Source organism: Topomyia yanbarensis, chromosome 1 (genome assembly GCF_030247195.1).
Source record: "Topomyia yanbarensis strain Yona2022 chromosome 1, ASM3024719v1, whole genome shotgun sequence".
Classification (NCBI taxonomy): Eukaryota; Metazoa; Arthropoda; class Insecta; order Diptera; family Culicidae; genus Topomyia; species Topomyia yanbarensis.
In genome coordinates this window covers 29,910,946-29,932,832 of record NC_080670.1, presented here as the reverse complement: position 1 = coordinate 29,932,832, position 21,887 = coordinate 29,910,946, and the positions used below count along the sequence as shown (strand labels likewise).

Below are 21,887 nucleotides of genomic sequence, written 5' to 3'. Positions count from 1 at the left end.
ACATTTTCCTATACAATCAACCCGAGTTTTTGACGGAATTATATCTGTAGCTCTTATTTTGTGCGAAAATATCACACCTCTTCACGTGGGGTTTCTTTTCGAAACACTCTTATTTTTCTTCTTCTCATTTTCAGAACACTTTGCACCACACCACTGAAAAACACCCGCGAAACTTTAATCGTTTACTAACTAAACTTCAAATTTTCTGCCAATGTGCAGATGACCGAAGGAAAATGTCCAAAAACTCTCATTTGTGCGCTTGAATTTTCATTTCCAATTCCATTTTTTCTCAATGTAAACAAGCGCATCAGTGCCTAGCAACAAGCGTGCGTTCCTGGCTTCCACATATCTTCACCTTAAAATCAATATTTTTTCAATATCGACAAAATTGAGGTACGCCTACACGACCTAAACACATTAAAAGATTTATGTCAAAATACGGAGAAGTGGAATACGTTTGGAACAATTTTTAACGAAAATTAATACGCTTGTCAAAATTCCACGAAATATGTTTTCCGTTTCTCCGAAAATATTGAAATGAGAATGTTTTAGTAGTTTCCGTGTTCGTCCTACAATTTTAAATTATCTTTTTGCTGAACCATGCTGCCATGTCAATATTTCTTCAGTTTATGAGCAATATATACTTTTCTGAAACCAAGTCTTCCAGGCTCAAATGCATATTTAAAAACACCGAGTCTTCTCCATCTTTGCAGCAATTCGCACTTTAAAAAGAATCATCACAACTTCGTAAATCGTACCAGATAGCAGGCGATGACATAATGGTGTATTTCATATCGTCCACCACATCTCACGCGTCAAGAAGTAATAAACAAAAAAAACCACCGCCTAGCTGTCAAATTTTCTCCCCATTCCCCAGCTGGACTGTCTTCTAAACTTAGGTGTCGCTTGTCATCACCATCATCTTCCTTGGTCCAACAGTTTGCTGACTGGGGGACTACCTTGTACTTCACAGCCCGACGCGTGATACACGACGACGGCGACACGTGAGCCCACTGCTAATGAGACTGCCATGGTAACAAATCACCATGGAGCCGGACTGGAGTGGTCACCGTCACCTTGGATCGGCTGGACGAGCTGTTCATTTTCGGCGCAGGCACAGGCCTGTGCAACAGAAAAATGGTATTTTAGCAACAAAAAAAATCCTCACATTTGAGCCTAGAACTTGTGCGCATTTGCGCCTGGAACTTAACATGCTAATGGACCGTCACAGCTCCTTCGGTTCGTCACAGCACTTGCGCGGCGGTCGGTTGATTAGTTCATTAATTATACAACGAAAATGGATGCTCTTCTACGACGAACCGCGATATGCGACAGAACCAGTTCGACCTTTCGGATGTGTTCGCCCGGCCGGCATGGATCGATCAGACAGAAGGGAGGAAGATGGCGGGCGGCAGCCTGTATACGCGACATGTTTCTCAATTAAAAGAGTACCTCGTGCGGCGGCGTTGAAAAATGCCCATTCCAACCGCAGTCGTAGATTGCTTTGATTATCACTTTCAGTTGGTATGGGTGTAGAGAAGGTTGAAATAGCCACTTCGTTCCTAATGGCTCTGATGGAAACGAATAGGACGAAAGGCAGCTGGAAGCAAACTCGAAGAGAATGAATTTGTTTTGATCGCACTATTAAGCGTCTAATAGCGCCATTAGATTGTAACGCATCTGTTTGACTAATCTGTGAATCGTTTAGGGTTTTTAAATTACCTTACGGATTGAAAAAAAACAGGTTACGATCGTTTGGTCCAAGTTTCGCCGATCACCGCGGATGCGCGTCATTTGACACCCTCCCGAGCGTCTCGAATGTCGTGATTTATGCTTCCACCTCGGTCACGATCATTCTTAGCCGCAGCGAAAATTATGCATTTCGCATCAATTCTCTGTGTCTGGTACCGTGCATAAATTTCCCTTTGGGAGGTCTTAATACCAGCGGAGCTGACGGACGACTTCTCATTTTACTCTGCCGTTTCTTTTTCTTTTAGGCACCACCAAGAAACATCCTTCAAGATCCGGGAAGACGCAAAAACGGCTTTCTCCCTTTCTGTGTATGGTGATCAGATCGGCTTACATCATCAACCGGTGGGTTCGATTTTGGCTTTCCCAAGGATTCGAGCCTCTGGGGGGAAGGTCACGAAGGGTCATACAGATCTTGCTATTTTGGCGATCCCACAATCATTGCTGTTTGGCCATTCTTATTCGATCGCCGCCCGGCGTGTGTAAATTATCTTGAGGATGTAGCCAATTTTCCTTGATCAAATAAATTCACCTCAATTTTGTTTTGTTTTGTATGTTTTGGTTGAACTGACAGCTGACGCTGTTGATGATATTTAATGGTCGTGACCGGTTCTTTAACCTGTTCGTTTTGAGGCATCAATTCTCAACCTACCAATAATCAACCTGTCAATTTTGTCAACGTAACCCGTTTTGCCATGTTTACATAGTTGTTCTTGACCACCCATCAATCGCAATTAATCGCCTCACCTCTCTCGTTCATTTTCAGCTCCCGATTCAACAGCAGGAGCAGCAGCAGCAACAATCACAGCAGCGCCTTCCACAGTCCCGGCCGACCTCCAGCTTGGGCCATGTAAATAATAACAATAATAATAATGGCAACACTACCACCACCAACGGAAATCATTACCATAATTACTCGGTGCACCATCAACAGCAGCAGCAACATCAGACGCCAACATTCAACCAGCAACAGCACCACAGTTACAACAATAACAACAACATCAGCGCAGGATCAAACGAATCCGCCCTACGGTTGAGTTATGTGACCGAGAGGATACTGGCGTCGATTCTGCCCGCCCGGAGGATACGCAATGGTGGCAGCCCGGGCTTCGTCGATGAGCACGAGCGGGAGCTGATCGAGATGCTGGAACAGAAGCACGAAAAGGTGAGCGTTCAAGTTATCATGAAGTTAAATTAGCAATAAGAATTCTAATTGTAAAAGGTGGTTGGCGATTTCTAGTTAGATGGACGTTACATATCGTATATCACGTTTTTGGTAGCTATTAAAAAATAAAAATGAACATTATAGAAATTCCCTGTCAAAGCTGTCAATGACTAAACTAGATCCTTGTCTAATTGAATGAAAATTGACATTGACACATGTCCTAGATATGGACTATGATGATGTGGACTTCACTGGTCCAGAGACCCTTTCGACGTAGGGCTAAATTAGGGAAAGAAGTGTTTTTGAAAAATGTTTTAAAATTGTAACTAGAAATGCGTTGATGTGTAATTACGCTTGAGGAGAAGTTATAGAGGCTTTTCAAAAGAAAGTTTTTTGGACTAAAAGAATGCTTGTTTTGTGAATTTTCAATCTTCACCGTATAATTAAAAAAAAATCTGGGGAAATTTTCAATAATAAGAGAACCCGCAAAAGTTTTTCAAAGATGAATCATCTTTCAAATAGCAATATTTAGTGCTTTCGTATTCTAAGATTTGAATAGACGCTTCCATTTTAATGAAAATTGGCAGTTCAATAACTAAGACCGTAAAAGGCAGTTCTTGAAAATTCAGCCCTGAAACTTACTTATCTCACATATGTTCCTCGAAAAATCCGAAAACAAAATTATAGACCTCCGAAATGTGAATGTCAACAATACATACATTCAAAAATTCAGCCCTCTGACGTTAAAAAATTAAGACTTCGAAAATTAAATCTGTCAAATAAAGACCACGAAAAAAACAGAATTCAACAATATATAACTCAAAAATACAGACCCTAAAAGGTTTTAAAAATACTGTGCCTGAAAATTTATAACAAAAATACTGACCTGAAAATGCAAATAGAAATTAAATAATAAAAGAACCTAGAAGTATAAATTTCAAGAAGGATTGAAGAAAATATAGATGTCTTCAAGAATACAGCACCCATAAATCAAACCACTAACCTGTAGACTCCCAAACCTTACAACTCTAAAATATGGGCCTCCAAAATGTATAAGTCAATAATACAGACCTCCAAAAGAAGTTGGAGAAATATTGACTCAAGAATCAACAATGAAAAATAAAGACCTCAGAAATATGGACTCAAATATCTAGACCCGAAAAAATTACGGAATTGCTAACCTCAACGAGAGACGTCAAAAATGCAGACCTTCAAAACATAAAACTAAACAATACAATCTTTTAAAATAAACCACAAAAAATACAGATGTTGCAAAAGTCGCCCATGGTCCTTTTGAAAAAATGCTCTCATAATTCCAGTTCTATAAAATATTGATCACACAAAAACAGAACTCAAAAAACTATTCACAAATTTGAAGACAGGCCCCGAAGTATCCAGACCACAAAAATACAGACCATAAAGTAACCACCCAAGTAACAATTAAAGTTTTATAGCACGCTACAAGTACAGTCTAAGTTTTATCAGTGGCCATAAAACCACCGTAAAACCTCAATTGTTACTAGAGCAATCTCCAAATTATTATTCTACAAGATACAGACCCAAAGCAACATTTCATCAAAATAAAACTACACACCTCAAAGTAACAGACCTCCAAAATATTATACTAAAAAATACAGACCTCTAAAATGCAATCTTGGAAACTACAGTCCTCAAAAATAAAGACTTTGAAAATACGAAACCCAAAGGAACAGACCACCAAAAGAATTCCAAAAATAACAGACCCTTAGAAAACATACCTTCAAAATATGATTCTTAAAAATACCGGCTTCAAATAAGCTGCCCTTGCATCTTCAAAAATACAACCCTCAAACATAATATCCTCAAAAATACTCACCTCAAAGTACAGACCCCAAAGTGACAGGCCTCCATAATATTATTCTCAAAAAAATCTTAAAAAAAGACTTCAAAACTGCAGCATTCAGATATGCACATCTTCGAAAATGTAGCGCTGATAAATTCAAACCTCAACAACGCATCCTCCAAAAATACAAACCTCAGAGGTATAAACTCCCAAAAAAGAATTTTTTAAAAATTCACGCCTTCAAAAATACAGCCATGAGAAATAAAGACCTCAAATATGAAAACTCCAAAGTAACCGACCCAGACCCTAAAAAAATGGACATCCCTGCGTGAGCTTGTAAGGGAACCACAATTGAATTCATGAATTTCGCACGCAATTTCGTGTGGAATTTTGCACGAAATTTCGCACGGAGATTTCCGTGGATTTTTGCGCGGAATTTCGCACAGAATTTATGTGGAATTTCACGTTGAATTTCGTGCGGAATTTGACGTGGAATTGCACGCAAAACTTCGCGAGGAATTTCGCACAGGATTTCGCGTGGAGTTTCGCACAGAATTTCAAGCAGAATTTTGCGCGGATTTTCTTGCGGAATTGCACATGAAATATTTCGCGTTGAATTTCACACGAAATATTTCGCGTTGAATTTCACAGCGCGGAGTTTACCGTGGATTTTCGCGCGAAATTTCGCGCAGAATTTACGTGGAATTTCACGTTGAATTTTGGGTTGAGTTTTATGCTAATCTTAGCGTGGAACTTCGCACAGAATTTCGCACGAAATTCCGCCAATTTCCGCGTGATATTCCGTGCAAAATTCCACGTGATATTCCGTGTGAACTTTTGTGCGAAATTCCGTGTGAAATTCCACGGAAAATTCTGCGTAAAATTTCGCCCGAAATTCCACGTCAAATTCTGCCCCAAATTCCACGTAAAATTCCGGCCGAAAATCTGCGCGAAATTCCGAGTAACATTCCGCGCGAAATTTCGTGCAAAATGCCGCGCAAATTTTTTGCGAAATTCAGAGTAAATTTTGTGCGAAATTCTGCGCGAAATTCCAGGGGAAATTCCGCGTGAAATTCTGGGCGAAATTCCACGAGAAATTCCGCACGAAAATTCGCGCAAAATTCAACGTAACTTCCACGTGAAATTCTATTCGAAATTCCGCGGGTAATTATGTGAAAAATTTCGCACAAATTTTCACATGAAAGTCCGCGCGAAATTCTGTGCAAAATTCCACGTGAAATTCTGGGTGAAGTTCTGTGCGAATTTCCGGGCGAAGTTTTACGTGAAATTCCACAACAAAATCCGCCCGAAATTCAACGTGAAATTCCACGTAAATTCCGCGAGAAATTCAGTGCGAAATTCCACAAGAAATTCCGCGTGAAATTTCGCGCGAATTTTCATGGAAAAATCCGCACGAATGTCCGCGTGAATTCCGCGCAAAATTCCACGTGAAATTCTGCGCGAAGCTCTGTGCGAAATTCCGCGTCATATTCCGTGCGAAATTCCGTGTGAGATTCCATTAGAAATACTGCGTGAAATTGCGCCCGAAATTCGACGTAAAATTCCGAACGAAAGTCTGTACAAAATTCTGAGTGAAATCCCATCCGAAATTCCGTGCCAAATGTCGCGCAAATTTCGAATGAACATCCGCGCGAAATTTCACGTAAAATTTCGTATGAAATTCTGTGCGAAACTCAACGCGAAAATCCGCGCAAAATTCCGCCCGATATTCAACGTTCAAATTCCACGTAAATTCCACGCGAATGTCCGCGTGAAATTCTGTGCAAAATCCCGCGCGAAATTCCACGTAAATTCCACGGAAAATTTCGCGCGTATTTTCACGGGAAATTCCGCATGAAAGTCCGCGTGAATTCCACTCGAAATTCTGTCCAAAATTCCACGCTAAATTCCGGGCGAAGTTTTACGTGAAATTCCACGTCAAAATTCGCCCAAAATTCCACGTAAATTCCGCGCTAAATTCCACGTGAAGTTCTGTGTGAAATTCCGCACGAAATTCCACGGGAAATTCCCCGTGAAATTTCGCGTGAAATTCTATGTGAAATTCAGCGCGAAATACCGCACGAAAATCCGCGTGAAATTCCACGTGAAAGTCTGTGAAATTCCGCGTGAATTCCACCCGAAATTCAACGTGAAATTCCACGTAAAATTCCGCGCAAATTCCGCGTGAAATTCTTTACGAAATTCCGCGCGAAATTTTGCGTGAAATTGCACGTCAAATTCCGCGTGATATTTCGCGCGAAATTCCATGTGAAATCAAAAGCAAAATTCCATACGAAAATCTGCGCAAAATGCCGCGGGAAATTCTGTGCACAGGATTTCACGAGCAATTTCGTGCCGAATTTCACACGGAATTAAACGTGATATAGTTTCGCGCCGAATTTCGCACAGAATTTCACGCGGAATTTCGCGCATAATTTACGTGGAATTTCACGTTGAATTTCGGGAGGAATTTGACGTGGAATTTCACACAAAACTTTGCGCGGAGTTGCATACCGAATTCTGCGCGGAATTCGCGCGGAATTTCGCGTGGAATTTTGCACAGAATTTCACACGGATTTACGAGCGGAATTTCGCGTTGAATTTCACATGGAGTTTTGCGTTGATTTCCACATGGAATTTCGCGTTGAATTTTGACGTGGAATTTCAAGCAAAACTTCGCGCGGAATTTCGCACTGTATTTCGTCCGGAATTCCGCAAAATTCCGCGTGATATTCTGCGCAAAATTTCGCGCGATGTTCCGTGCAAAATTCCACTCAATTACACGTGGTATTCCGTGCGAATTTGAAATTGAAATTCCACGTCAAATTCCGCACGAAAGTCTGCGCGAAATTCCGTGCGAAATGCCGCGCAAATTTTGTGCGAAATTCCGAGTAAACATCCGCGCGAAATTCCACGTAAAACTCCGCTTGAAATTCCACGCCAAATTCCGCCCGAAATTCAACGTGAAATTCCACGCGAATTCCGCCTTCAATTCTGTGCGAAATTCCACGGAAAATTCGGCGTGAAATTTCGGGCTAATTCTCACGGAAAATTCCGAGCGAAGGTACGCGTAAAGTCCGCGCGAAATTCTGTGCGAAATTCCGCGCGAAGTTTTACGTGAAATTCCACGTCAAAATCCGCCCGAAATTCAACGTGAAATTCCACGTAAATTTTGCGCGAAATTCCGCGTGAAATTCTGTGCGAATTTCCGCGTAAAATTTCGCCCGAATTTTCACGGGAAACTCCGCACAAATGTCAGTGTGAATCCCGCGCGAAATTCTGTCCGGGCGAAGCTCTGTGCGAAATTCCGCGTGATATTCCGTGCGAAATTCGACGTAAAATTCCGCCCAGAATACTACGTAAAATTCCGTACGAAAGTCTGTGCGGAATTCCGAGTGAAATTCCGCACGAAATTCCGTGCGAAATGCCGTGCAAATTTCAAGCAAACATCCGCGTGAAATTCGACGCGAAATTCCGCGTGGAATTCCGGACGAAATTTTACGTGAAATTCCACGTCAAAATCCGCTCGAAATTCCACGTAAATTCCGCGCTAAATTCCGTGTGAAATTCTGTGCAAAATTCTGCACGAAATTCCACGTGATATTTCGCGCGAAATTCCATGTGAAATTCAAAGCGAAATTCCACACGAAAATCCGCGCAAAATGCCGCGTGAAATTCACATGAAATTCCACAAGGAATTTCGCGTGCAGCATCGCGCAGGATTTCCGCGCAATCTTACGTAGCATTTTGCAATTTTTTGTTTGAATTTCGCATTGAATTTCACGTGCAATTTCTCGGGGAATTTTGCACGGAATTTCACGCGGCGCGAACTTTTGGGCAAACTCTAGCGCGGGACTTCACGCAGAAGTTCGAGCGAAATTTTTCGCGGAATTCCGCGTGGGTTTTCGCTCTCAATTTCGCACGGAATTCACGCAGAATTTTGCGTGGAATTCGACGTGGAATTTTACACAATATTTCACGAGGAATTTCGCGCCGAATTTCACACGGAATTAAACGTGAAATTTTACACGCAATTTCACCCCTAGTTCAGTAGGATGGAAAAACAAATATTGTTCTCTTACCCGTCGATGGTGTGATAAGCTTTGAATTTTCAATCTTATTTAATTTCTCTTCACACAAAATGCCTGCATCTCTGAATGTTTTTCTCTCCGTCCATCATCTTTCGAACTACATCGGCTACGTAAAATAATTACAAGCCCCGAACCATTATTCAATCACTCAATCAAGCTAATGCCAGGCGCGTTCACTCCCTGATGGGGCGATTTGTGAGAAAGTTTTTCAAAAGAGCTTAAGCGCTAAATGTAAACAAACAACATATGCAGAATATAGTCACACATTCCATGTATATTTTCGAATAACTTAGGATTATGGTTATGTCAGTTAGGATAGTTCGTCTGGATTTCCTCCACAAATCCTAAGATAGTCGCAGTACGATTCATAAAAGCCACTTAAGCCCGATTGAAAAATTACCCGACCTTCAAATGAAGAAAAACACTGTTTTAGAGCAAACCAACTTTTAATCTATTTCCCCGCAACTCCTTTTCTCTTCCAGAACTACCGGATATTCGACCTGGAATCGTGCATCGCCAGCATCAGCCTGGAGAAACTGTGCGAACTGTGCAAACACATCGACTCGTGGCTTGGCAGCGGCAAGGAGAAAATTGTAGTTCTGCAGGACAGGTGAGAGTCGTCTTCTTACGCTGCTAGCTAGGATTTGCGTCGCTTCAACAAACCCCCCCATATTAAAAGCTAATAGCTATTATGGGTATTACTTCTAGTGTATAGGGATACCTGTCCCGTGTAAGAGGGATGATAGGACTCATGCGGGGATAATCGCTCATCTCATTCAGGAGAAGACGTGGGCGAATGACTTCTCCTTTGTCGGGCGTCGCTTTTGCCTCCGTGTCTATCAAACGGCAGCGGGTGGGAATCTGTGATGGTAATCTACTAGCGCGTCCGGATCGGTGTCTCTCAAATGCCGTTACCCCTTGATCGCTCACCGGGGTGCTAATTTAATTTGAGTTATCTGAGGTGATGCTGCTCGGTCGACTAATGGCTGACTGGCCCATGACGCAATGTCTGTCTGCCTGCCTGCCGCGTTGTTTGGATCCAATTGGCGGAGCTATTATTTTATCACTGAACTTGGTGTGTCCATACAAGTTGTTTCGAACTCCGGCCACAGTCCATCGCCACGATGCAAATTGGTACCGCGCATCCGGCGCGCGATTATTACCTGCAAAGACTTGAAGACGGACTGGTTCTTGTTGGATCGGTCCCGGCAAACAACGAATCCCATTTCACAGCAGACAAGCAGTCGTGAATTATTCATGAATTCATAATTGATAGTTTGGTGATTTTTGGCAATCAAAACACGCCCCACACGCGATTATTGCAAGTTTGTTTTTCCCGCCAAAACGTCTTCGTTCGGTTCGGGAAGGGGACCTAATGGATATGGGAATGACCAACTTTTTAGTTCACTCCGGTCGGACTTTGGAGAGCGCCCCAAAGGACAGGGCTGAACGAATGCCATTCGTTTCGGACATGGACGCGTATCGTTTTTGGGGTTTATGTTATGGCCAAGGGAAAGATGTGGGGGGTAAGTAATGTTACTGTAGAATTTTTATGTGCAACGTCATCGGTCAGCCGGCACTTGCCGCCGACATGGCATGTAAAAACGGAAAGACGAACACAATAAATAATCGTAAGAAACGCTTGTCCGCATATATCGCGTCGACCAACCGCTAGGCAAATTTTATGGTCATGTTGCACGTTGACATAAACAAATAGGCCCGGTTATGAATAATGTTGGAGGAAAATTAGTAACAATCGAACGATTCAATGTTGAAAGATAAGATCGTCTTGTCTCTGAATTTATTAACAACCTTACTGGTCAGCGTGAATCGCGAATTACACACATAAAACACGACGGAAAGCATTTTATTACCTTTTGATAATATTTTATTATCATTTTGATAAGCTTCAAAACAATCATAATCAGTGGGATGGCACACTATAATCAGTTGTACAGTGCTTTGGAGTGATCTGAGTTCAGAGAAGAAAATTGCACATTTCATTCCCGAAAATATATTATCATGATTAAAACAGATGATTCTGATAAACCAAATGACAATCGCTGGTTGTACAACAACAAATCAAACATTAATTATTACATTTATCAAGTCCTTGAAAAAGGTTCCGAATCGACCGAAACGTCAGATGAAAATAAAATTTGTTTTTTTTTTTTCTGAAAATAAGGCATAGTCAGACACAAAACTACTAAATCCCAAATAGCGACCACTTTTTTAAGTAAAAATCCCATTTACAGTTCCGGTTCCAGCGCCATGATAGCAATGAGGTTATGCCCCATTTCGCTTGATTGACACAATTTGGATAATGAATTGTTTGCATCGGCTTGATCTTGTGACGACCGAGTGTCGATAACTCGTTCAACATATCCAATTAGTGTCGGTGTTTCTCTTTTTTTACTGTGCCCAAATGACCACTTACTGTACTGGTCACGCCGGACAAGAATTCTCAAAATGGTCACAATCCATTTCGCGTAATTTCTGAAAATCAATACCCTCTTCATTCAGTAGGCGGCGTCGACGCGGTCATCAGCAGCCGCGCACGATGGCACCCGAAAGCGACAAAATTATATTTCATGGCTTCTCTCTTGGATTCGATTCGCCCATTTTCGTTTCGGTCAGTATGATGCAGTACCGGCTCACGTTACGGTCGACGTCTAATTATCAGAAAATAATAATTACATTAATAATGATAATTAGCGGGTGTTGAGTGTAGCCTTCCCTCTTTGTGAATGGTGACCAAATTTGTTTATTGGCGAGATAGGTTCCGGATTTTTTTTCCCACGAAAAAAAAATGCGCTGCGAATTTTTAGTTTCAAATTTATCCTTTATCCTAGGGAGGACAAGCAACGGTTGGGAGCGGCCATCGCCGCCTACCTCGAGTACCAGAAAATCTGCGGCTCGAACTTTCCGCAGTCCAGCCGATCCAAATCATCACCCGGCGGAGGCGCAACGGATCTCAGCGGCCGCCGAACACCGACCTGGCTCGATCTGGACATTTACTCCACCCAGAAGTTCCTGGAGTCGATCACCGGTCCGCTGCGGATACCGTCGCACAAGCGCTACATCAGGTACTTCTCCGGGCTGCTGGCCGGGACGATCAAAATGAATGCCTCCTCCGTGTTCCTGCGGGCCATCATCGTCGAGTCACCGCCCTGCCTGCACTACCGGGCCGTCACGGTGAACAGCGAGTGGCGTAGCTTCATCAAGATATTCGAGGGCGTCCGGTGTCTGTTCACGTCGGACATCTACGTGATACCGATCACCACCCGGCAGTTTATCTACGAGATCAAACATCCGCTGCGGTTGCGCGGTGACGTGCTGATACGCTGCTATCAGATCATACCAAATAACAACAAGCTGCACGACGAGAAGGAACTGATCTCGGCCGTGCAGTTTCACACCTGTGCCATAACCCAGAGGGAAGTACAATTCGCCAAGGTCGAGCTGGATCTGGCCTGCGATGGTAAGTGGCTGGCGTATTTATGGCCATATTGTTCTTGATCGATTGATTTTGTTTTACAGACGAACGATTTCCGGGCGATCACAAAGTAACGCTCTGCTTCAATACTACCCCGACCGAGCGGAGTGCGATAGTGGTCTTTCAGAATCCGCTCGTACGGATAGAACCGCTCATCGACGGTGGCGATCATCTGGAGACGATCAATGAGGGTAAGTCAAATTTGAGATCAATCCTTTCAAAATCGTAACGAAGCTGAAGTTTATATGGGATGACGACGGTTGGCACATGATTGAACTAAGCAGGCGCGCTCTAGGTTGTTGCTAGCGTTACTGGTCGGTAAACGCCTTTGGGTAGGCAAAGTTTGGCGTTGCTTGGGTTACTTTTTTATGCGCTTGACTTTAAATTCGTCACGTGTTGCTAGGGTTACTGATTGCCGTGGGATGTGAGTTACTTATTTGCAAGAGCGTCTGGTTAGAATGGATGGATTTGGAACAAAAATCAAATTTTCTCAAAGTTTGCTGCGAAAGGTCTGTAAATGGCCCTGTTTGGAGCAAATAATTTTGGCTATGATAGCTTTCGTGCAAAAATCGGGTGTTATTTACCCTTTAAACAGTCTAAAGCTAGCTGAATTTAAGTAAAACAACGTCTCGCATACATGATTGAGACCATGCAGCACAACAACGTGCATTTGTTGAAGCTTGAACTATTTTTCCACCCTTGATGGATCTTACCAAAGATTTTACCGGTTAACACAATGTAAAATCTTGGCAAGGCCACTTGCCAAGTCATCTGTCGCCACAGTTAACCCTTCCAATAGAATTGTGACCGACTTAACGGTGAAAGTAAAGTTTCAACTCCCCATCAAGTCGTCCCGATTGAGATCGGTAATTAATTTCGACAAATTTGTTTGACACTTCTTTCCGAATTATTCTTAGATCGCAGCAATCGCGACGATCACGCACATATACGAGAGTAAACATTTGTAAATAGAGGAGGAAAGAAACAGACGATATTTTTAGAACCCTTTTTTCTGTGCCGGAATGAATCATCAACGCGGCTTGACGAGCTGACAATTTGATTCAAATTGGGATAGACCAGCCAGCGGCGTCCCCGCTTTCTTTCTTCTTTCGTTTGATTTTCGAAGCAGTAGTGGTTTTGTTTTTTTGTTTGAAACAAAGTAAAGTTAGCAGGTCGTCTCTATCAGCTGTGTGATGAACGATTTACGCGAAATACGGTTTTGTGGGAGTAGCGAGAATATGAAATTTGAAAGAACGTATTTAGAGCAAAGTGGTTAGAGCGTAGAGGAGATGTGATGACCGAAATTTTAATCATCTACGTTTCTTTTGGGATACTTAAAAGCTTCAAGCCATGGGCTCTAATAGAATATAGATATCAGACTAAACAGAACATAGTAATTGAACCGCGAAAACGTTGACCTGTGACTGCCTGGTATTACACCTACACCAGGCATACGCTGCCATTACTGAGAAAACTTGGAAAAGCGGCCATCTTGGAAAACGAAAAAAGCAGTTTTTTCTCGCATCGTTGGGACAATCTTTATTAAAATCAATCAGCAATACTCGACCAACGCTCCGAATACATTGATTAATTTTCATGAAGATTTTTCCAACGGTGTGAGAAAAAACTGCTTTTCCGTTTTCCAAGATGGCCGCTTATTGAGGCGTTCTCAGTTGAACCTTAAACGCATAACTTTCCCATATTTCATGATCTATGGAATTCTCTATATACGAAAGAAATTATGAGTAGAACGGCAGTGCATCACAATCTAGGGTCTAGTTAGAAGCATCCTGTGGTACAAGTCACCTCGACTTAGTCTATAGTGTGTGACGCCTGCGTAATTCCTGTGAATTCTTCGTCCGAATAGTACCATTCCGCGTAATAAGCCGAAAGTCTAATGATTTTGAAGAATCTCCCCTGGTTGAGCGCTTGTAGGTTGCACCGACTATAAACTCAGAGGAATAGCATTAGCGGATTACTTTACCGAATGCTGTTGTTTGCTCTCCCGCTAGTTCCCATGTACGCAAATGTCTCTGGCGTTAGAGCAGTTTTGGTTTTCACTGTTGGTTGTTTTTGGATGCTCCTTGTGTTTCTGAGTGACCTTGGTATATCCGTCTTCTTGGTTATTCCTTTACTAGGTATACTAGATGTTGGTTATATATTGGGTTATCGAGGGTTTTCTTCGCCTTGCTGTCTTTGGTTTAGCAGTGGTAAGCTGTTTGTCAGTGTATGTCATAGTTGATCTACGTTCATTAGTAGTTAGTCTGGATTCAGAATGGGGTATGCGCATAGCGTTCTTTGAACGTAGGTAATGCCTTGAGCAGATTTGCATTCTAAGTTTGGGTATGAAGGAATAAGTTGATTCAGCTGCATTCCAATGCCAGGAAAAGAGTTCCTATAGGTGTCATTCGTAACGGATTCCACTTCTCCGTATTTTAACATGAATTTTTTAATGTACTCGAAACAGGTGCGCGTTCCCAAATCGTGTAGGCGAATTTCAGTCATATCCTTATCCATATGTACCAGTATTTTTGTTTTAATGTTGGCGTATTTGACAGAGTACTGCATGTTGTTCATTACTATACAGTGTAGCACATTTTTAGTATGATGTAGTTGTATGTGGATAACTACCGTAAGATCAATCTCTATTTTCACCTTTAACAGTTGTTTCACTTCGCGCACTGCAGCTCTTCTTCGAGTTTGCGTAAAGTCGATAACGTCAGTTGTTTCACGCACTTTGTTCATAGTTCACTCATCTCGCTCATCGTACAGGGCAATAAAACTTTTTTTTTGCTAATGGCGTGTAGAAGTAACGGAGCGACGCGGGTTAAATTTGTTTGTTTGGTTTGCTGCTAACGAGCGGTGATCTTTTAGATTCTGGTCTCTGCAAGATCAGAGGCTAGACTGCATATATGTTACGGCAAATTGACTATCTTTTTAAATTTGATTACATTTAGCATAAGCATAAGCATAAGCAATCGCCCGTGGTTGCTACTCTGATATTGACCAGAACAAATTGAGATTGCAAAATGTTCATTGAAACAACATGCTTCGGAATAACACGGTGAGCCACATTGTGCAATCTATATTGATCTCTGCATGCTGATCAATACTGACGCCGGACACGTCCGAATGCAGATCTTCTGGGGAAGGAAGCAATGTTAGTCCGATACATGTCACTGCTAGAGACCGAGGAATCCTGCGCATCTGCACATGTGCCACGGGAAGGGAAGAGTTGTTAGTAAGTGAGCTAATAGCGTTATCATGTAAAAGTGGCTCTGGGCAGCCGGCTGCCGAGAATTTGGGAAATTTATCATTTGTTGTATTAATACGGTTGGTGAAATAAGCAACTTGAACGCCGGATGGCCGACTATGAGAAGCATTGGCTATATTTTAGCATAGCGATCGTTCAATTTTTCATCATGCAGCGAATTTTTCGGGTATTCTGTCGTGTCTAGGTTAATTTTTCTCTGCCGAATCTTATACAAAAGATATTTGAGTGCGATTTATTCAAAGTTAAGGGGGGAAAGTGAGCTAAATTCGTGATTTTCAAAGGAATTTATGCAAATTTAGTATGAAAGACAACTTACTGGTAGTACTGTCGAAGAAAATCGAAAAAAGTTGCGGTAAAAACAAACCGCTCAACTGAAAAAACGAAAAAAAAATTGAAAAAAATGTATTGAACAGTTCGGTTTCCCAAAAATATGTTTTTCCAAAAAAAAACGGTGTTGACAAAAAATCAATATTTGAGATGCTCAAAAATTAAAAAAAAGTTATTTGCAAGAATTTAAATTTTTTAGATGAAAAATGAACCTCTACTACAGGAGAACGCAAATACGAACAATCTAAATAAAAAAATATGAGAATCGGTTAAATATCGTTCCGCCTCGACTCCTTTTATCAGGTTTAGTGCAGGATCAACTGGTTCAGGCACTTTCAACCACACTTTTTCATGTTCATTCTTAAAACTTTCGCGATTTTACGAAGGGTTATTTACTTGACGGCTCCAAATTTCTCAATGTGGGCGAAGTTATCGAATTATTGGAAGACTACAAAATTACCGGTTCTGTGGCAGTCTAGGATGGCCCGGGCATAGCAAAGGTGCTAAATTCGACCATAAAGGTGTCAGACCTTGTAGATTTGTTCGTTGACGGTTTTCTTAAGAGCTGAATCATTTTGCCACATTCGCAGATCGCTTGCCAGCCAAAGATTTTTGAGTCAATTTGGACAGCTACTTCTACTTCCTGTACAGAAGTTCTTTGGGTGAGTTTTGGTCACCGTGTTCTGATTTTAGCTACGATTCAGTACCTTCTGAGCTTTGTATACGGGTAGTCCATATTGTTTCACTCTACTTGTTCAAAATAAATTGGAATCTGCGTCAAAATGATGGATTTACGCTTGGATTGACTCAGACTTTTCTGCGCTGCAGTTCCTTTTGCAAATTCGAATTCACAGTCCAAATTGATAATTATGATCTAGAATACATAGTTAAGAATCGGAATCCACAACCCAAATCCGGATCAAATCCAAGAATTAACAAAAAGCATCGACAAACAGAATCCCTAAATCAGAATCCACACTCAAAATTCACAAACAGAATCCACAATCAGAATCCGAATTAGTGACCGGAGCCAGAATTAACAATCCGAATCCACAATAAGAATTCACAAATAGAATCCACAAGCTGAGTTCAGAATCCGCAATCAAAATCAACAACCAGAACTCGAATTCGAATATCAGAATCGTTAATCAGAATTCATCATTAGAATCCAGAATCAAACCTGATTGAGCATCCTGGTTCAGAATCTACAATCAGAATCCACAATCAGCATCGACAAACAGAATCCACGATCAGAATTCACAGTCAGGATCCACAAACAGGGCATCCACAAACAGAATCCACCATCAGAATCCTCAACCACCCGAGCTCAAATACCAGAATCGCAATCCACGAACAGAATCCACAATCAATACAGAATAATAATTCACATTCAGTTTCCGATATTGTAAACTTTGGTCAGAATCCTGAATCAAAATACAAAATTCGTAATCAGAATTCCGATCCAGAGCCCGGAATCTCTTCTGCTCACCTTCGATTCACAACCCCGCACATAGGGTTAGAGATTTTTCTAAAGAAATTTCTCTAACCCGAGGCAAATGACCTTAAGATTAAAAGCTCTATAATCAAAAACAAAAAAAGAATCTTCAATCAAAGTCCAGAATTATAATCCAGAAAAGTATTCGACAATGGAATCTACAACAAAACCCACAAACCGAATCCACAATCAGAATCCATAGTCAGAATTCACGATCAGAATCCCAAATAAGAATCCACATTTAAAGCGACAATCAAAATCAACTAATAGAACACTTAATCTGAGTTCAGAATCAGAATCCACAACCAATCCGGATTCAAATACCAGAATCGTTTATCGGAATCCATCATCAGAGTCCACTATTAGATTACGAAGTCATAAGTTTGAATAATAGCCCGGATCAGAATCCAATGCTAGAATTCAGGGTCAGAATCCTGAATTATAATTCGGAATCATAAATTAGAATCACAATCCACAATTAAAATCCAAAACCAGTATTCGAATTCGACAAATTCCAGGTTCTGCAACCCAAATATCGAATCGAAATGCAGAACCACAATCTACAAACAGAACCCACACATATCAAAATCCAGAACCAATATAGAGCTCAGAACTAGAATCCAAAGTCCGAGAACAGAATCAGAATCCACAATAAGAAATCTGAATCAAAATTCAGGATCAGAATCCTGAATCAGAGTCTGGATTCAGAGACAAGAATCCACAATTATATCCACAACCAGAATCCGGATTCAGATTTCAGATAATATATAATATAATATATAATATATAATATATAATAATATAATCAGAATCTAGTCAGAATCCACAAACAGAATTCGCAATCAATTACAATTAAATTCACAGTCAAGATCCACAAATAGCTTCCACAATCAATCCGGATTAAAAATTCACAATCAGCTTCCGAGAATAAAACATCGTTCGGAGAAAATCGCGTTAAAAGATTTGTATTAACTTCATACGTGGACGGAACCGGCGCACTGCGAATGGCTGCAACATGAAATCTAGTTCTCATATCTGGACGAAATTTCGCACAGATAATTTCGAAAGCATGAACGCAATATTTTTTTTTCTTTAGATTTTTTTAAGCCTCAACTTTGTATATAACCAAGGGGTTTGAATTTAATGTTTGCCTCTACTCACTTTAAAACCAATTTTATGAAAACCATATGCACGGTTACAAAAAAAAACTATAATGCTACATATACAAGCAAAAAACTGATTTTTAGATAGTTTAACTGTGCACAGATTGAACTAAGAAAATGTGCTTTAAAATATCGTATTTTAGTGTTATAAGCGCACTTACAGCTGAAAAAGACCGAAAAATCGAGTACTTAAGACTTTTTCGGTGGTATTCAAACAGGGAAAACAGATCGAAACGATTAATTAAACGAAAGCAATCGTGTGAAAAAAAAACACCTCAGAGGCAGGGTTCGAACCTGCAACCCTTGGGACTTCAGTACAATGCACTGACCATTATGCTATCCCTGGGCTATGATACCGTCCCAGGAAGGACACATGATTATCGCATTGGAGGCAGTGATTGTACCCTACCTCTAAAGCGAGATAAAACGCAACCGCAGCTACCACCCAAAGGTTGCAGGTTCGAATCCCGCTCCGGGATGATTTTCTTTCACACAAGTGCCCTCGTTCAACTCATCATTTCGATCCGATTTCTTCGTAGGTTACGACTAATTTTTTTTTTAAATTTGATCCAAATTCGATAAAAAGTTGATTAAAATTTCATGAAAATTTGAAGATAATCAGATTAAAATGGAGCTAAAAATTTGTTCAAATTGATGAATTTTTATATTTTAGTGATATTTTTTTTAAAATGTTCATGAAATTTGATTCGCTCTTTTATCGAATTTTGGACAGATTAAAAAACGTTAATTTGCTGCACAATTTTGTCCAAATATAAGTAGTTTTTTGTTAATTTGGACTAAATGAAGTCAACTTAATGTCGAATTCTGATTAATTTTTATAGGAACTTTTATCAAATTTAAATAATGGCAGTTTATTCATGTTTTATATCCTTAAGTATTTTTTCAGCGTTGACGTGATTAATTTTGTGTCGTTTCACACCGAAGGATCTACTTCCAACTTCACTAACGTAAAATTAAATGAAATGCGGAAATAGTGCGTCTGATCGATAATTACGCCTTTTTTTAACTGCGTCATGTTTGATATTTGTCACCGATAAAATTCAGTTTTGTTTTTGGTGTGCTGATATCCTTAGCGTTACTGTTCGACATATTCTGCTAAAACCCAATCAAGTAGTCGACCGGTGTCGAAAATGCTAGTATACAGCAATTCTTAGAACGATTGTACCTAGTGCCTTCAAACGAACAACCAGCACAACCGAATCAAGCGCCACAAAGAATCAAGCACCGAGGAAGATGGATATTCAATAGCAATCCGTAGGCACAAGAACCAAATGATAACACTTGACAACATTTTACAACTTTGATCATTATTGTCAAGAATGTCAGGCCTTGTTCAGGTGACGGGTCGTGGTTAGCCAGACCAATGAAATCGTTGCACCTCCGTATTCATAGTACCGAGTAACATTTCCCACCACACTATCTCTCCCTTTACCGATACCAGCTCTCCATTAGAGACCAATTTTAACGATCCCCAATAGATCATAAAAGTTCTTCGAGCTGTGGCAGTTAAACGCCACATTAAAGTATAAAATTAATTACCCCGGGCGTAGATTAATTGTCTCGAACCTGTTCGACGGGTCCCGTCTCCATTTGAAATGTCCAATGTCAAAGCGCGACTTCGGTGAGGTGTGGGTGAGGATTGAGGATTACAGTAGGGATGGTGGAGGTCAATTTTCCGCCTAGTCATAATAAAAATAAAAGCGAAAAATTTGTGTTGTCCGTCAGGGCACGGCCATTCGAAGCGACATTAGTTGGCGCCAGTTGGATTTTGAAAGAAATCGCCTTATGAGTAGCAGAGTAGGGATAGCACAATACGTCGGTTCCCGCAAACGGAACGGAATATCAACGCGTCACGTCTCCGATCCGTCAAGATTAGTGGTCTAGGGTTCTAGACGGACGGATCGTGTGAGTCGTACTCGAATCGGAAACTTTTCCTCTAGAAGATGCTATCTTTTCACCGCTTTCTTTTCGGTGGAAAGGGCAAACGATGATGAGTTTGTGAGGTAGGGAATCAAAGTTTGTAAATGTTTCGGATTGATTGGGTCGGTTGGTGTGAGACACCGATGGAAAAACTATATTAAAATAGGACAAATTACCTTTGGAAAGATGTTTGAGTTCTTTGAGTTAAAAACGTCGTTCAAGGTTATTTCGAGAAATATATGTGCAATAAGGTTTTGGGATAAAAATCCCTGTCTAAAAAGTTAAAATTTCTTGCACTGTGCACAACTAGTTAGTACGATGCTGATCCATCGGTCGGCGGTGATGACGGCAGCAGGTTATGCAGTTCGATTTTCTTCCCCAAAGCAAACCATCATAGAAGGCGGTGCTGTTCGGCCGGGACGGAATCGTATAGGTTATTAAAAGCTAGCTCCAGCAGAGCAGTGAGTCGCTAAAGAGTCAGTTTGGGTCAGCACGTGCCGTGAAGGTCGGTTGGTTTATCGATTGATTACTAGTTGATTTTTATCTGATGATGGGAAGAAATTTCTTTGGCTTAGTTAGCTAGCAGGTACGTAAGAATTTATGGGCGGGTTCTATTGTGGGGAACGAAACCTTTGAAGTAATGCTGGAAAGAATATTTTTTCATGGCTTTCTTAAAATATCGGCAGGAGCAAATCTTTGTTACTTATAATGCTGGATTAGATTTTTTCGAGGACGTACGAATAGGGATGAAAATATGATTTATTGACAAAAATAGTTTTTCACTGAAATTAATACGATTGAAAAACGATTGCAAAATTAGCTATGCTTCTATTGTTCAAGCTTCGAAGACCTTGATTTTATTGCGTTCTCCCAAAACGATATTCTTTCAACCAACTAGCGACAGGCCCCGCGACTCACCCGTGCACATCTCCCGAGGTCATCGCATAATTTTTCCACGCTCCTGTTGTTGACTGACAACTGATTGCTTGACGCTAGTAGATGAAGAAAACAAAATCCGCAGTCTCTGGGAGTGGAACATTTAGTAGAACTAGATAGACATTCCAAAACCTGTGCCGTGGATTCCTCGCTAGGAACTTGTGCGCAAGCGGGCACCGCACTCGTTGAATGGATACGCATGAAATACGATCTCGGTCAGAATTTAATTTTTGTAACGAGGACAACTCCGGGCGGGGTGGTCTTCTGCAAATCTTCCAGCGATGGGGGGTAAGGCGGTAATAGCCAGTTTCTTTTAGGAAAGCTGGTTTGTGTGGTACTGCGTACTAGATTCTTATCTAGTCAGATGGGACATTTATAAAGAACGTGATGTGACAAGAAACGGCGTTAAAAAGCACTACCTTGTATCG

At 41.0% G+C, this 21,887-nt stretch overlaps 1 protein-coding gene across 13 annotated transcripts in view; it reads left to right on the top strand.

Moving 5' to 3' along the window:
* LOC131677221 (tensin-1) overlaps window positions 1-21,887 on the top strand; it is a 659,813-nt gene that overhangs the window by 479,297 nt on the left and 158,629 nt on the right. For all 13 annotated transcript variants that reach the window (XM_058956928.1, XM_058956937.1, XM_058956931.1 and 10 more), the window contains 4 exons: window positions 2,516-2,914; window positions 9,310-9,437; window positions 11,680-12,308; window positions 12,368-12,514. In XM_058956928.1, the coding sequence (XP_058812911.1) occupies window positions 2,516-2,914; window positions 9,310-9,437; window positions 11,680-12,308; window positions 12,368-12,514 (1,303 nt within the window). The remainder of the gene's footprint in view (window positions 1-2,515; window positions 2,915-9,309; window positions 9,438-11,679; window positions 12,309-12,367; window positions 12,515-21,887) is intronic.